This window comes from Anser cygnoides, chromosome 14, assembly GCF_040182565.1.
Source record: "Anser cygnoides isolate HZ-2024a breed goose chromosome 14, Taihu_goose_T2T_genome, whole genome shotgun sequence".
Classification (NCBI taxonomy): domain Eukaryota; kingdom Metazoa; phylum Chordata; class Aves; order Anseriformes; family Anatidae; genus Anser; species Anser cygnoides.
The window spans coordinates 2,428,444-2,442,608 of NC_089886.1; the positions used below are offsets into that span (position 1 = coordinate 2,428,444).

The following is a 14,165-nucleotide window of genomic DNA, read 5'->3' on the forward strand; positions in this document are numbered from 1 at the left end:
TCCATGTGTGAGGGGAGAAAGGACAACATCGCACCAGGATGCTGTCTACAGTGTGCTGTATATATTGCAATTCCCCTCCCTTGCAATAAAAGATAAAGGTTATTGAAGAGGATTGAAAATTAATAATAAAAAAAAAAGATTTGGAGAAAGTGTTTCTGGGTGTGAGAAAATGCCTTGACTTTAGAGAATGCAATGTACATCAGGGACAAGCTGATGTAGCTACTGGATTGAAATAGTTTTACAGAGAGAAAATACTGAGTAATTTCGGTTATGGGACAAAAAAGGCATCACGTGTGCCAACGGCTGGATGCCAGTGCTGGCATCTTGGGGGTCAGAAAACTACCAAGGGAGACGCGGCCTCTCAGGGGCATTTCAGCTGGGCTCAGCATGGGCAGGGATTTTAACTGCACGAGGACTAACGTGCTGGTGCTCTGGGTGAAAACAGCAACCTGACGCTGATCGGTTAGGTGGGGTGTCTGCCATTTCAGGTCAGCCAGTTGAAGGCAAATGATGCTCCAGCGGGCAATTAATAAGCCAGTAGTAAGCCTCTAGTTGTGGTCTGCCAGAATTCCCAACACCGTGTGTTAAAGTCACTGTTTTGGTGTCCCTGCATAAATGAGCCCAACGCAACACCGCAAATACAGATCAATGTAATATGATAGATATAGATATAATAGATAGAATAGATATAAGCATAGCTGCTTATATCGCACTGCCTGCACAACAGGCTGTGCACGTCTGATGTTTAGCTCAGAAGCAGCTTACAGCAGGTAGTGGTCTGGGGGGGTTGAAAGCAGGAACTAATACAGATTTTTATTTTTATTTATTTATTTATTTATAATAGAAATGACTAGCAGATTCCTTATTGCTCCCTCCTAGCTTGGTTGGACCTGCCAAAGGGAAGTGGGAGTCCGAGATGCTGGACCATGCTCAGGCCAGGCTTTGCAATCCCTCAAAACAAATCCTTTGCAGAAGTCATGCTGCTCCCTGCATGTCAGCCCTTCTCCTCCTCCCCAAGTCAGTTAGCATCTGGTTTATCATGGCCTTAAATAAAACATTAAAAACTCTTCCTCTGCAGTACTCCTTGCAGTAAAAAATAAATAAAGCTCCTTTTCAGGTAACGCTCAGCTCCCTGCCCTGCCGTGATTTCAGCGCAGCCGAGCGCCGGCGTTCATTGTACGAGCAGGAGGCCCACGGCCCCGGGGCCAGCTGCATGGAGCCGGGCATGGCATCACACATGTGTGGCTGCGGGAGAAACCTTTGCTAATCTGGGAATTTGATTTTTTACTTCTGGAAATGCCAGTGCTCTGACCTTTGTGTGTTGGGATGGGCGTCTCGTTTGATTTAGCGCTTGTCTTGTTTACCGGGCGCAGCTGGCTGGCTGCTCGCTGCTGTGCTCACTGCCTTTATCTGATGGCTTTGGACAAGTGTCAAAGGCACCACGGACTGCCAAGGGTGAGATGCTGAAGTGCTTAATTAAACAAGCCTCGAGGCAGTGGCAATTTGCATGGTGGAGGCACTGCAGCAGGGCTTTTTCTTTTTTGAAGTTAATATTGGGAAATGTTTAACAAAAATAATGTTTTTTTTTTTTTTTTTTCTGGTCTTGCTTTTTGTCTTGCAACTACAAGCATTTAGAAAATATGACCCATACTCCCCTGCATTGCCCAAACTGTAAGACATAAGAGAGCTGCAAGAGCCTTGTTTACCTTTGCTTTTTGTGCCACTTGCATGAGTTTTCATCCCTTTTCAAGATGCTTCCGTTTTGTTACAATCAAGGACAAATTACTAAAAAGAAGGAAAATGAAGGAAAGCAGAGCTTCTCTGCAAGCCTGTCATGTCTGTGAGAAATAACTTCACCCGGGCACATCTCCCCAGCATTTCCGTACGAACACGTCACTGCTACAAAGAGCTCTGGGCAGCAATTTGGCTGGTGCTGCAGCTGGGCTCGTCCTGCTCCAACCATCCTCCCCTGCAAGCGCTGTAAGTCCTGTCTACCTGTTCTTAGGTGGCCAGGGACTTGGGCACCCAGCGTGTTTTGACAAATAAATCAGGCTGCACTGGCCGGCTGTCATTGCATGAGGACTGAGGTATTCAAATAAATAAATAAATAAATAAATAAAAATAATAAAATAAAAAGAGTTGTGGCTCTGTGTTTGCCCCTTAGTGGCACGTGATGCCGCTCTGTGTCAGGCTGCAGCTCAGTCCCACCACTCTGGCACCAGAACCGAGTCAGTGCCTTTGCATTTTTGGGGCATCCTGGCTTTTTCCACATGTAAGCAGCAGTGAAATACGTCTGCCTGTCTGTCTGTCTTCTCTTTCCAGGGTCACGTGCAACATCCTTCCTATTTTTTTATTTATTTTCAGAGATCAGTATCAGAAAAGAACCAATCCTCTTGTTGCTGCTGTTTGAAAAGGGTTGGCATTGCAGGTGTCTGGGTCTTCCTCGAGCAATCTGCAGGTCATCATCAGTGCTTGCAGCCCCAGCGTGCTGTGCTTGGCCGGGAGCTAATCAAATGCTCAGCACCTGAGAGAGAGGGTGCGCAGGGGAATGAGCTCCAAGAGCAAGCAGGTAAATATAAATTCAATCACTGCTGTGTTTTCCATAACCTAACTGCATTGCAATTTTTTGGGGGGGGTGCATTCAAGAAAAAATGTGCAAAGCAGCGAGTCAGGCAGTAAGTGTAGTGTCAGATGTAATGCAGCACAGAAACCAGGTGCTGGCTGCTTGCCTTGCAGCATGCACTTTGTTTGAATGAGCAGGATTTACCCTGGATTTTCTAAGGGACAAAGTATCCAAGCGTGAGTTGTAGGATACACAGTAAGACAGGGAAATCCCTGGGGCCAAGTGGTCCAGTCCCAGTCCCAGTCCAAGTCCCAGGGGTTCAACAAAGACCAAGAACAGCTATGAAAGTCCCCCTTTAAATGTTTGCTTAAAATAACGCCCTGAATGGGGGAGAGACCAAAGGGTGCTTAGAAAAAATATGCGGGCATCATGCCATGTCTGCGTTGTTGATTAACAACCAGGTTGTACACTCACATCAACTCTTTAATCTCCCCCAGCCCCAGTTCCTCCTTTTCCATCATTTCGTTGACCTGCTGTAAGGTCAGATGGGGAATTAGCTCTTATCTCCTTACAGAGCAGGGAGCTTGGCCTCCTGATCTGTTTTACACAGTACCTAGCACGCTGCTGGGCACCGCAGTAATTAAGACATAATCATGGTATAAATCAAGTAAATAAGTACTTGTCAACAGGTCATCAGGACTCCTGCGTCTCTCGGGCAAAGCCGTGTTCATGGGGGTCAACACAGCCCGACGGCCAAATCCTTTCCATGGGGGTGAAACGTCTTTCGGCAGCCCTAATGGCCAAGTCCCTTTTGGCAGGGGCAGCTGAGCAGTCTGCCACCGATCCCAGGGGTGTGCCTACCTCTGCCATGGAAGCCTTTAGGAAATGGTGTTATTCGGTAGTGGTTAAAAAAATATAAATAAATGATGTATTAAACGGTAAGAACAGGTTGTCGCAGATTCCAGCGCAAGGCACTTGTGACTTTTCTCTCCAATTTAAAAAAAAAACAACACATGGACAGTTTCAAAATAGTCAAGGGGCTGTACAGTGAGGTTAAGTAAAAACACTCAATTTAGACAATGGAAATATTAAGGGAAATACTAAGGGGAAACGCTATTTGCATTACACTGCTATTTAGCCTCAACATTGAATGGAAAACGCATCTGATCTTGGGACCAGTCTTATTGTCAGCCAGGAATTATTTTCTTCTGTGACCCGAGTGTCAGAATACCCAACGGATATGGAATAACTACATGGTTGTTACTTCACTTTAATTTCATTTCAATTAATCATTGTGATTAATTAATCAATTTATTAGGTAGGAATTAATTGTTAATTGGTGGAGAACACCAAGAGAGTGGGAAAGAAACTGCAAATAAGGCAATGCACCCTGCTTTTGACAGAGCTGGAAGGCAAAAATGACTTCTGGCTGACATTTTTTGAGTATATATAAAATCTCCATGTCATAACAAAAAATAAAATCAGAGTAACAAATGTGCAGCACTTTAATGTCAGAATTGACCATCATTGGAACTGTTCACAAGTAGTGTGGACAATCTAAGTTGTACTTCATTTTCTAAGTATGATATATAGCCGTTAGGATAATTTAGAAAACACATCACCAGAACTTGGGCTGAAGGGGAAGAAAGGGAACATCTTTGAAAGGTCCAGGTGGGAGTTTTCAAGTGAACGCTATTCCAATAGTTTGCAACAAACAGGAAGAAGTGAGGTCTGTTACACATCTTTCACAGCCTATATATAAACCAGCCTCAAGAATATTTACCTGAACAGATATTTACATTTTTTTTAAATATTCTTAAAAAAGTAATATTTGATCTATGACACAATGAACGTCTCTACAGGGAAACATAGGCATAATAAAATATTCAAGAAGTCATAAAAGGTAACACGAGAGCAGTGTTTGGCCTTAGTAAAACACATTTAGGATGACTGCAATGTATGGATACAGCTTCAATCAAGAAAGGAGTTGTGCATATTTAAAGGTACTTACAAAGCTGGTCTCCTCCTTTTCTTGACATGGGTATGTTTCCTAACCAGATGAGTACAAAATCATGGACACCATGCATTGCTAAAGGAAGGCTATGCCAATCTCTTTTATATGCCTGTGTTGCAATGATGGGATAGTCTCTTCTAACCCCTATGGCTCATAAGTGAAAATACATGTAGGTTTAAGCCTATGGGTGTTGAAGGGCAATTTAAAGGACTCCATGTTTAATGAATTCATAGGATTCATCTCCTGTTCTCGTCTGTCTGAACAGATTTTTATATATTCTCTATAGAACCGAAATGGTTTAAAATACTTCAGGTCTACAGCCATGCTAAAATGCTTCTCTTTTGGTTAAAGTTGAACATTTAAAGCAAAGATTACCCCCGCTAATCTGCATCCTTCTCATGTAAAAATCCCTCTGTGTGCATTGTGAAATGGGTGACTTCAAGCATCTGTGTTGGAAAATAATTACTGCGCCACTAAATATCACTGGGTGTGTGCAGCACTTGCTTCGTACAAACTCTGGGCAACAAGGTCATTCTCAAAAGGAGCTGGGTCTTTCAAAAGGCCAATGTGTGGCTCTGATGCAACAGATGTTTACCTTCAGAGAGAGCTTTCACCAACATCAAGCCCACATTTTCAAAGCAGCATGTGGGATCCAACTGCTCGCAGACATCTGTTTGCAGTGGCAGTGGTGCTCCCATGGCTTGCACCACTTTGCGAGCCGTAGCTGCTCTTGCCCTGATTACTTCATGGTGATGAACACAGAAAGTTACAAAAAAACAACTAGAAAAGTTTTTATGTCTTTCCAAATGTGCAAATGGATCTATACTTTTATGGGAACTGAACTTAAATTTTTCAATGCCAGCTGTTGCATTCTAGGGTAATTCAGCTGGTTTTACAAGAATCTCTTTGCTCATAACTAAAAGATAATTGACTATAAACAAGTGTACTAGAAATGGGGAGAAAAAAATACAAAGAAAAATTGTTTCCCAGAATGCCTGAAAATTAAGGCTACAACTAGAAAGTGAGTGAGTTTCCTATTTAAAATACCCTATGCCATTGTAGCCAGTATTTCGTGAAGAACCCAGTGACTTCAGTACTACTAAATATTCAATGAGAGAAACCAACAGTTTCTAGAAGCGTTTCTGCCTCCTGTGGGAACAACCCTAACTAATTCTCTGCCCACTGAAGAGCAGATTTTGTATCCTGTGCCCAAGCTGACCGGACTCACAAGCTACTTAAGGACTAATGCCCCCCTTCTCAATAAATATTTTTATACAAACTCTGACCCCCAAGTGCTTTCTGGCTTTTATCCACTCTAATGGCCTGGATATTTCATGCCAAATTTCTCACATGCAATCATACACATATGCATTAGAAGAGGCAGGACTCATAACATTGCTTTCAGTAGTACCAGGAGCAAAATTAAGCACAGAAGAAAGCGAGCTGACAGTTACTATTTCTGTTATGCCTCCTTCTGAAATCACATCCGTGAATCCTCCCAAAGCCATCCTGCAGAGAAAACTGATCAGTTTTCATTAAATCGCTCTCCTAGGTTTCTGCGGTTTGAAAACTGCTCTCTGATGCTTATTTTCCCCTCGTCATCCAAAGGTGAATTTTAACTGCAGTCATCAGGTGGGGCAACCAGCACAGCGAGCGGGCAAGGTGTACGGAAAGAAAACGGATGGCTTGAACGTAACATAAAAGCCCCTCAATACGGAAACTCAAAATCTGTTTTGTTCTACAGATTCACTAGGTTTTGTGGCTTATGGGATATCTCGGTGGAGATATTATTCGCTTCCCAGCATTTTTCTCATAACCACAAATCATACCCCTAAATAAAAAATAACCCTTCAAAACCACTTCCTATTAGCAGAGCGTACCTTATAAAACTTGCAAGTAGACCAGTGTTGTACCATGAAGCCTATACAGGGGGTTTTTGTTTTTTCTTTTTTTTTTCTTTACCAGTGTAAAAATATACAATGCTACTGCTCATTTGTTGCAGTGTAAAGGTCCAACTGGTACTTGCCTGCCTAAGGCTCTACTGCTATTGCTCTTTCATACTTCTCCAACCCAGACCACTGTGTTACCCCTCCTTATACCTGAAACCTCGCAACGTAACGTATTTTGCTTCCCATTTATAACAAACAACGAATCTTTAGCTGGTGTAATGAGATACTGTCCAAATAATCCACTGTCTTTCATAATTCTGTTGTGGCTGCTCCAGGGCCAGTCTTTGGATGTGATAGGGTCCTTTAAATTCTTCAATACATTCATTTTCCCCGTTGACAGCTCTACAAAAAGCACATCTGTTTGCAAATGTGAAGTAGCATATATATAGTACTGATTGCCTTCAGTGAAAGAGGGCTGAAATGTCAGATCAGATACGTGTATGTTTGTTTGTAAGTCATAAATCAACTTGATTTCCCCCTGGACAGTTACAGCCTGGACTTTGATCCTGCCACTGTCTTCATCCGCGCTGACCAAGTAGCGTCCGTCCGGGGAGACGTGAGGGGTGCCCGACACGTCGCTGTTGGTGCCGATGACAGCGTCGGAAACGCTGTCGATAAGGAGCTGCGGCGAGGCAGCCCTCGGCCGGTTCCTCCTACACTGCACCAAGAAGTAGCCGCCCAGGTGGGTGTAGGCCATGGTCTGCGGCACGCAGCTGTAGTTCCTGAAGCTGATGGTCTTGACGTGGGTCACGGTTTCCAGGTCAATTTTGTGGACTGCGGATTTCGATTTGTTAAAGATGAAGCCGAATCTGAAATAGGAAACAGGACACTGAGAAGACATGACTCCGGAGACATGGTGGTGTGCTTGAAAAAAGAGGAGAGTCATCGGAACTGGGAAACTGTCCTCTTAATTTTGTGTGCAATAAGGCTGTGTGGTTTCTGCAAGAAACCTCTCTTGTTTTAGTGCTTCTAACGTGCACTAAAAGGAGGAATACATTTCAGTGCAAGTTAGCAACTGATCCTGGAAGCCTGAATATGTACTTGGGTATTTGATTCCAAGTCTTTTATTAGGAAGACCAATTTACCATAGGAATATCAAGGCTTTTTATTTTCTTTTTTCTTTTTATTCTTTTTTTTGGTAGGTAAAGCGCATTGACCAGTTATGTATTTAATCTGTTTCACTTCTAGATAGAAGTAATTCATTATATACTCGAGACTTCCTGGAAACATGACAGTGTTCGACAGAGAGCGTCTCCCTGTCAGGCTGGGGGCAGAGAGCACCTTTGAACTACGCTTGTAACCACGGAGAGAACACCAACGTGCCCAAATCAGAGCATCTGAGGGCAGCTCTGACGCGTGCTTTGTACCCGCGGTGCCTGGGGACCACTGCAGGAGCTGCGAGGCCGAGGTGTGGAGCAGGCTGCGTCAGGCGCCGTCCCGCCAGCCCAGGAAAGGTGGAAAACATTTCTCAGGGCAGATAATGAGCAAGGGTGCGCTGGAGAAAAGTGGTCTTTGTTTTCGTGCTCCAGAGAGGGCAGACAACAGTAAGCAGAGGAATAAACGCTCTCTAAAAGATATATGCTGCAGCACACCTGACCTTTGCTGAAGACAAAAAAGGTCAAGAATAGCCAGGAAGGGTTTCTGCTTAATTTGAGAGGGAGCCCATAGAAGCAGCCTGTTTGTGTTCCCCTGGATTCACAGGTCACTGGCACCGACTTACAAAAACTAATTCTACATCTTTTCATCCATTCAATGCAGAGAGAAGGAAATGAAGTGAGTGCTTAGTTTTGTATTTCTTCCCTGAAAGATATAAAATTGTTTTTTGGAACATGGAGGACTGTGCTTCTGTGCAGATAATAGATATTTTGCTTAAAACACTGGGTTTATTTTTTTATTCTTAATCCATCTGTCAATGAGACACTCAGCAATGATTTCACTTCTAAAGAACGAGCCAATGTAGTGTATGATTCCATGAAAATCACTGGGCTAAGCCTTTCATTTTCCCATTACATTCACATCCATTAGAGACTTCACAAAATATCTGCAGTAGAGATTCGTAGTGCACTGTGTGTGGGGAAATTGGATATGACGCTTGTATTTCTCCTGGATGAACGCATTTTAAGTACACTTTAAAAAATGCTTTCCTTTACAGCATTTTTTTGAGACTTCCTTAATACTTGGCCAAATGCCTGAAGAAGTTAAAAATGGTTCTTATCATAAACTTTAATTTAAAGTGGGTCAGAATGTGTTTTATGTGCACACAGCTGCAGAAGAGGCACAGTGCTTGCATGAAATCTGTGATCTGAAATCTCAACGAGAGCCTTGCACTTAGAGAGTTTTTAATAGACAGCAATCTACCCTGGGAACTAATAAAAATGGATACATTTCTAGATATCCATCTGAAATAACAGGCAGCTGAAATACATATGCAGGAACATTTGCATACAAATATTTTTTTGGCTCTCAGAAGAGATTGCTTAAATATTCACCTTCCCGGGAAATGCTGGAATCGCCATTTATTGTTTCTGAGTGGAGAATTTAGAACATGATCCCAGTAAGTCTCATTAGACTGTGAGCAATTATTTTTTTGTGCTGAAGGTGAGAGAGAACTGACAAAGATCTGGCCCTGAACAAATGAAATGGGAAATTAGGCACGGCATTCTCGGCTTTGCACATGGAAAACTATAGGCAGTTGTCTACATTTAATATTTTTCCTGGAAGATCATCTGTATGCAGCTGATTAATCACACTGAAACAAACAAACAAACAAACAAATCCACAAGAAAACAAACAAAAAAATTGTTCCATTTTCCTGTCTTTGAACCCAGACTTTACCTCCGCAACCCAATCTTTAACATTCAGCAGTCGTCTACCTCCTGGCACTACTCTTACTCATACCATTACTTTGAAAGCAAACTGGAAAAGTGAGGTAGGGAAAAATTAAGAATGAAAACCATGAAGTATGTCTTATTTTGTGCTTCAGGAAGCAAAGTTATTTATTTTGGATCAGATTCAACACATAATAATTTAAGTGTGACCTCAGTGTTCCTTGCAGGGAATCTAAGCTTACTGTAAGGAGCTACTTTATGATTTTTGGCGTGTTTAAGTTAGTTAAACTATATTGGTGACAGGAGGTGATTAAGCAGTTGTTATGTTATAACATGGTAAGAACAGTATAAATTGCTTTGTAGTTATCATCAATTTTGATAACTTTAATGGGAGGCTTCCTGTTCCTGCTGGGAAGCAGTCAGTATTACTCCAAGTTATTAGTATGTAACTTATGCAATCTCATTAACCACTACATCACATTAACATTCAAAACTGATGGTTTGTAGAGGTGGTTTGTTTTTTTCTTTCTTCTTCTTCTTTCTAATGTGCAGTGCATATCATTTTTCTGCTCAAATCTTACACCTCACACACGGATCTAGTAACAGATTTTGAACAGGTAAGTAGCTGGAAACATGTGGAAGGCCCATGCTTTATGCTTCGAGCAGCATAAACTTTTACCACTTCCAGCAATAAATCCTTGATCCAAAAAGTGGTTTTGAGACAAGGAAGCCAGCTTTCTGGCCATCAAATTCCCAGCACAAACAAGCCAGGGCAGCATGTTGTGCTTTGCTGCACAGAGGCCCGGCTGACCAAGCCGAGGTCTGAATGCCCATGCAAGGGCTAAGGGAAGCTGAGGTTTGTTTCTCGCTGTTTCATTGATTTGATGAATAACTGTAAATAATTTGCTCAAGCATTTCTCCATTTCTTGTGTGAAAATGGAAACAAGAATATTTAGCTCAATCACAAATTCATTCATTAACATTTGTAAAGTGCTGTAAGATTATTAGACAGATCCTCACTAGAAGTGAGCAGTATGGTCACTGTCAATATTCATTAAGAGAATTTCTTACCTAACGTGATTAATAATAAGATTTGTAGGTGGTATAAAAAAATCATCCACTCCTTCAAATGGCGTGCGGATAACATGCTGATACTCCCCTGCACTCGCCTCTGGTATTACCTGCAATAAATACACACAAGGTTGTGTGCAAGAAAAGCAGAAAGGTAAATACAGATTACACAGTCATACACGGTGCCGAGTGGCTTTTCCCAAGGATGCAGTAGACTCAAATTGATTAACGACTTCAAAATACTGTTTGGTGTAGCCGCCTTGAAAAAGGTGTGCTAATAAATAGTATTTGAGGCTTGACATTTGTAAGGTAAGTACACAGCTCTACTTTCATAAGACGTTTATATTGCAAGAAAGAGCAGTCATGCAGGAGCTGAAATAGTATGACAACACTAAGACCACAATAATTTATTCCTTGCTGTCTAAAATAAACAGTTATTTCACGGTCATATTTATTAATCTCACTTAGGTGCACAGTGATAATTTACCAGCTCGAAGGCTCAAACACTAACTCACAGCAGTTAATTATCACTTTGAAGGAGAAGACCTGTTCATCCACCTACTGCACCATACAAGACTCATAGGAGAGCAGAGCAAGTCCCTGCTGCTGTTCTCCCCATGCCATCCCCCAGCACAGCCCACACCCCTGCTGCCACAGAAACTCTGCTCCCCGACTGCTCCAGACATGGAGAGGCAGAAGTTTTCAGTAATGAAGATGTTAAATACTCAGATTATTTGCTTGGTTCAAGATGACTTTAGTCTATTCACTGGGATACTCTGCTCATGTAATGTGCAACAGTAGTTGCTTTGAGCTTATAGCTACATAATTCATTGCAGGAAATGCTAAAACCCTACAAGGTTCAGTTCAGACGGCCATTCTGACCGTGCCATTTAGATTTCTTCCAATTAAATTGCTCAAGAAAGATGCCTGTTCCTGCACAGTGCTTTCACGAGGCCAGTAATGGCTGAACAACAGCATCCCATTAGTCGGCTGCACGGGCTGTTTGATAAATCTCCGACTTCCACAGAACTAGTGGAAATTTAGATCTACTTGCACAGTAGCATTTTTATTTAAAAAGATATTTTATTGCATGACAGCAGCTAACAACTCCGGGTTTGAAGAACGAACTTCACCAGATTAGTTGCTGCCCACCTTTTGGGAAAAGACGGTTGGAAAAAAAAGAAAAGATCTGCTAATGCTGGTGCTAATCCCACTCTCCACATGTGTAACTGCACTATATAAAGCTAACGGAAAGGACTATCTGAGAGCTGGAGCCTCATAACAAGTTTCCAGCTGTGCAGATGGTGTGTTCTTTTTAATAATCACATGCTTGAGCCATCTCTCCTTTAATTACAGAAACCTCTCACAGCTGGGTGGAGGAAATTGAGCTGGAAAGGGTAAAGAGAGCCCATTTTGTCTCCCTACACCCTGTTCAGGAAACTGTGCTAGTGCCTAGGTGAGGCTAGCTGGTGGCACTGCCTCAGAAAACTTTGTTGATTTGCCCCCATTCTGTTTCTGCTGAAAATGCCTGTGTTGAACTGCCGGTCAGTTCCTCATTATAACGGAAAGCCTGCAGGTTGTGGATACTACCTTGCACAGAGTGTGCTCGTCCCACACTCATGGGGCATTGCCTCCAGCAAAGCCTTGGGCAGCCCCACGACTGGTGTAGCCTACAGATTTGCAGGTTTTCAGGTCAGAAAGCAAAGCCCCTCTTCTCGGCTTCCTCACTCTGTTGCCGAATGCTCTGATGTAGCTCCAGAAGCAAATTTTCTGGTAAAAAGATATTCATGAGTCTTCCATGGGTCCAGAAAGGGTGGGCAGCAGGTGTCAGAAAATACTACAGAGGGGAACGTCTGGATGGATCAAATCAGGTTTGGTGTCCACTTTGTCATATGACATACAGCAGCAGCAAAATGCCCAATTAGATGCCTACACGAGAAAAGCTAATTCCCCAGGGCAATCCAGAAAAGGAAGCTCATTTCGATGTCCGAGCCTATGCACATTCCTGTGCCCCGGAGTCACGCTGAGCGTGAGCAGCTGCAGGGAGCTCACTGGCTTCGCTCCAGTGCAGTCACTGACACCCAACAGCAGAACATGTCCCCGAGGTTTTATTTTTGCTGATCGTGCTTCTTTCATACCCTCTAGATTTTTTTATCTTTTATTTAAATAATAATACATGGTTTTCAGAAGCACTGAACAAACCCTCCACCTCCTCTGTTAAAGATTTGCATTTCACTGTGATAAAAATTCTGCTGCATTATGCTCCATCATCATTGAAAAAGAAAGCTTAAGGCTTGAGAGAAAGAAGTGAAAAAATAGGTAAAGTTTAAGGAAAATAAGTAGCAATTTAGTGCATTGGCAGAAAACCTGGACTTCCACACGAAAGACAAGAAGAGGTAAGTGTCTTTACCAAAGCAGAGAATAGGGTGGTTTTGCTCTAACCTTAATGAGAGCGATAGGCTAGCAATCCCGAAATGAGTTACAAATCTTGAGGCACAGTGCAATGCATTCACCTTTCAATGTTCCTTTTCACACACAATGCACCCGAATTGTTTGCAGACAGAAAAAATTGCAGGTCTTCGTAATGTCTGAGAAGGGTGCACTGCACTTAGTCCTTACCCTATGCTTTCCCTGAATGTGTGTTGCTCAACCTGACTTGCACCTCTGCTGAAATACTACCAATAGGCTAGCGAGTGACAGATTTCTGTACAGAAAGTACGCTCTTCCAGGCTTCTTGGTACCCACTGCTTTTAGACCTCAATCAAGCTAAAAAGAAGCTGCACTCACGCTGGCTGCACAAATGACTCGGAGCATCGCACGCTCGTGCTGCTCGCAGTCAGCTGCCAGCCCGTGCTGGATGACTTTATGGCACTTGGCTCTGTCATCAGCCTTAAAACAAAATAGACCTTGGCAACAAAGCCATCCTGCTGCCAGCCCATGGCACAGTCATTGCTCAAAAACAAATTAAACAGCAGGAAAAATATGTGAGGATGGACAGAAGAGGGATGAATAAAACACACTAGATATGCAAATGAAAAAGCAGCTTTACATCCAGACCATTAAAGGCTGTTAATTACCTGCAAGCAGCCAGTCAGCAGCTTGCTGCTGAGGATGTCGAGCAAAGGAAGGGCAAAGGCTCGGGTGCAGAAGGGCTTACCTGCAGCGTTGGCGAGGATTTCCGCATGTCACCCCAGCTAAGCACCCACACTTGATCGTGGGATTTGTCGTAATGCAACTTGGTTGGTAACGGGTCAACGTCCAAGGACTTGGAAACAAAAAAAGAGAGATACATATTTACATAGTGATATGAATTTCATTATGCACACAACACACATTACATTAGCTTACTGTAGACATTCCCACGTACCACTGTTTACGCCCATGTGTACAGCTTTGTACAATTACCTTCTCATCAGCTGAGAGATCAGCAGAAGTACCAGCAATAGAAAATCTGGCTGCTCATCTCCATTTTCTGGCTAGACGTCCCTCCGACTTCTGTTACTTACAGCAGATCAGGATCCAGTTTCTGCCTGAACTATACCTGTGTCAGTTCATTCTTCCTAACCTACCTGTAACCAACGTCAGGGAGCAGCTCAGTAAGCATATGTCAGAAATTAGTTCTAGCATTATTTTACCACGTTAGCTGCAAGCCCAGCTGCAGACACAGCCCTGAGACAATGATCACCACCCCATAAAGGAATTTCTTCCTGCCAGTGAGGTTTCGGAACAGTGAATGACAG

General features: G+C 42.8%; 1 protein-coding gene across 6 annotated transcripts in view; it reads right to left on the reverse strand.

The window, feature by feature from the left end:
- Positions 1–4,050: 4,050 nt before the first annotated feature.
- Positions 4,051–14,165, reverse strand: part of FSTL4 (follistatin like 4) — a 213,656-nt gene continuing 203,541 nt past the window's right edge. For all 6 annotated transcript variants that reach the window (XM_067005500.1, XM_048057187.2, XM_013175835.3 and 3 more), the window contains 3 exons: positions 13,583–13,690; positions 10,426–10,535; positions 4,051–7,335 (listed from right to left, as the gene is read on the reverse strand). In XM_067005500.1, the coding sequence (XP_066861601.1) occupies positions 6,633–7,335; positions 10,426–10,535; positions 13,583–13,690 (921 nt within the window). In that variant the 3' untranslated portion in view covers positions 4,051–6,632. The remainder of the gene's footprint in view (positions 7,336–10,425; positions 10,536–13,582; positions 13,691–14,165) is intronic.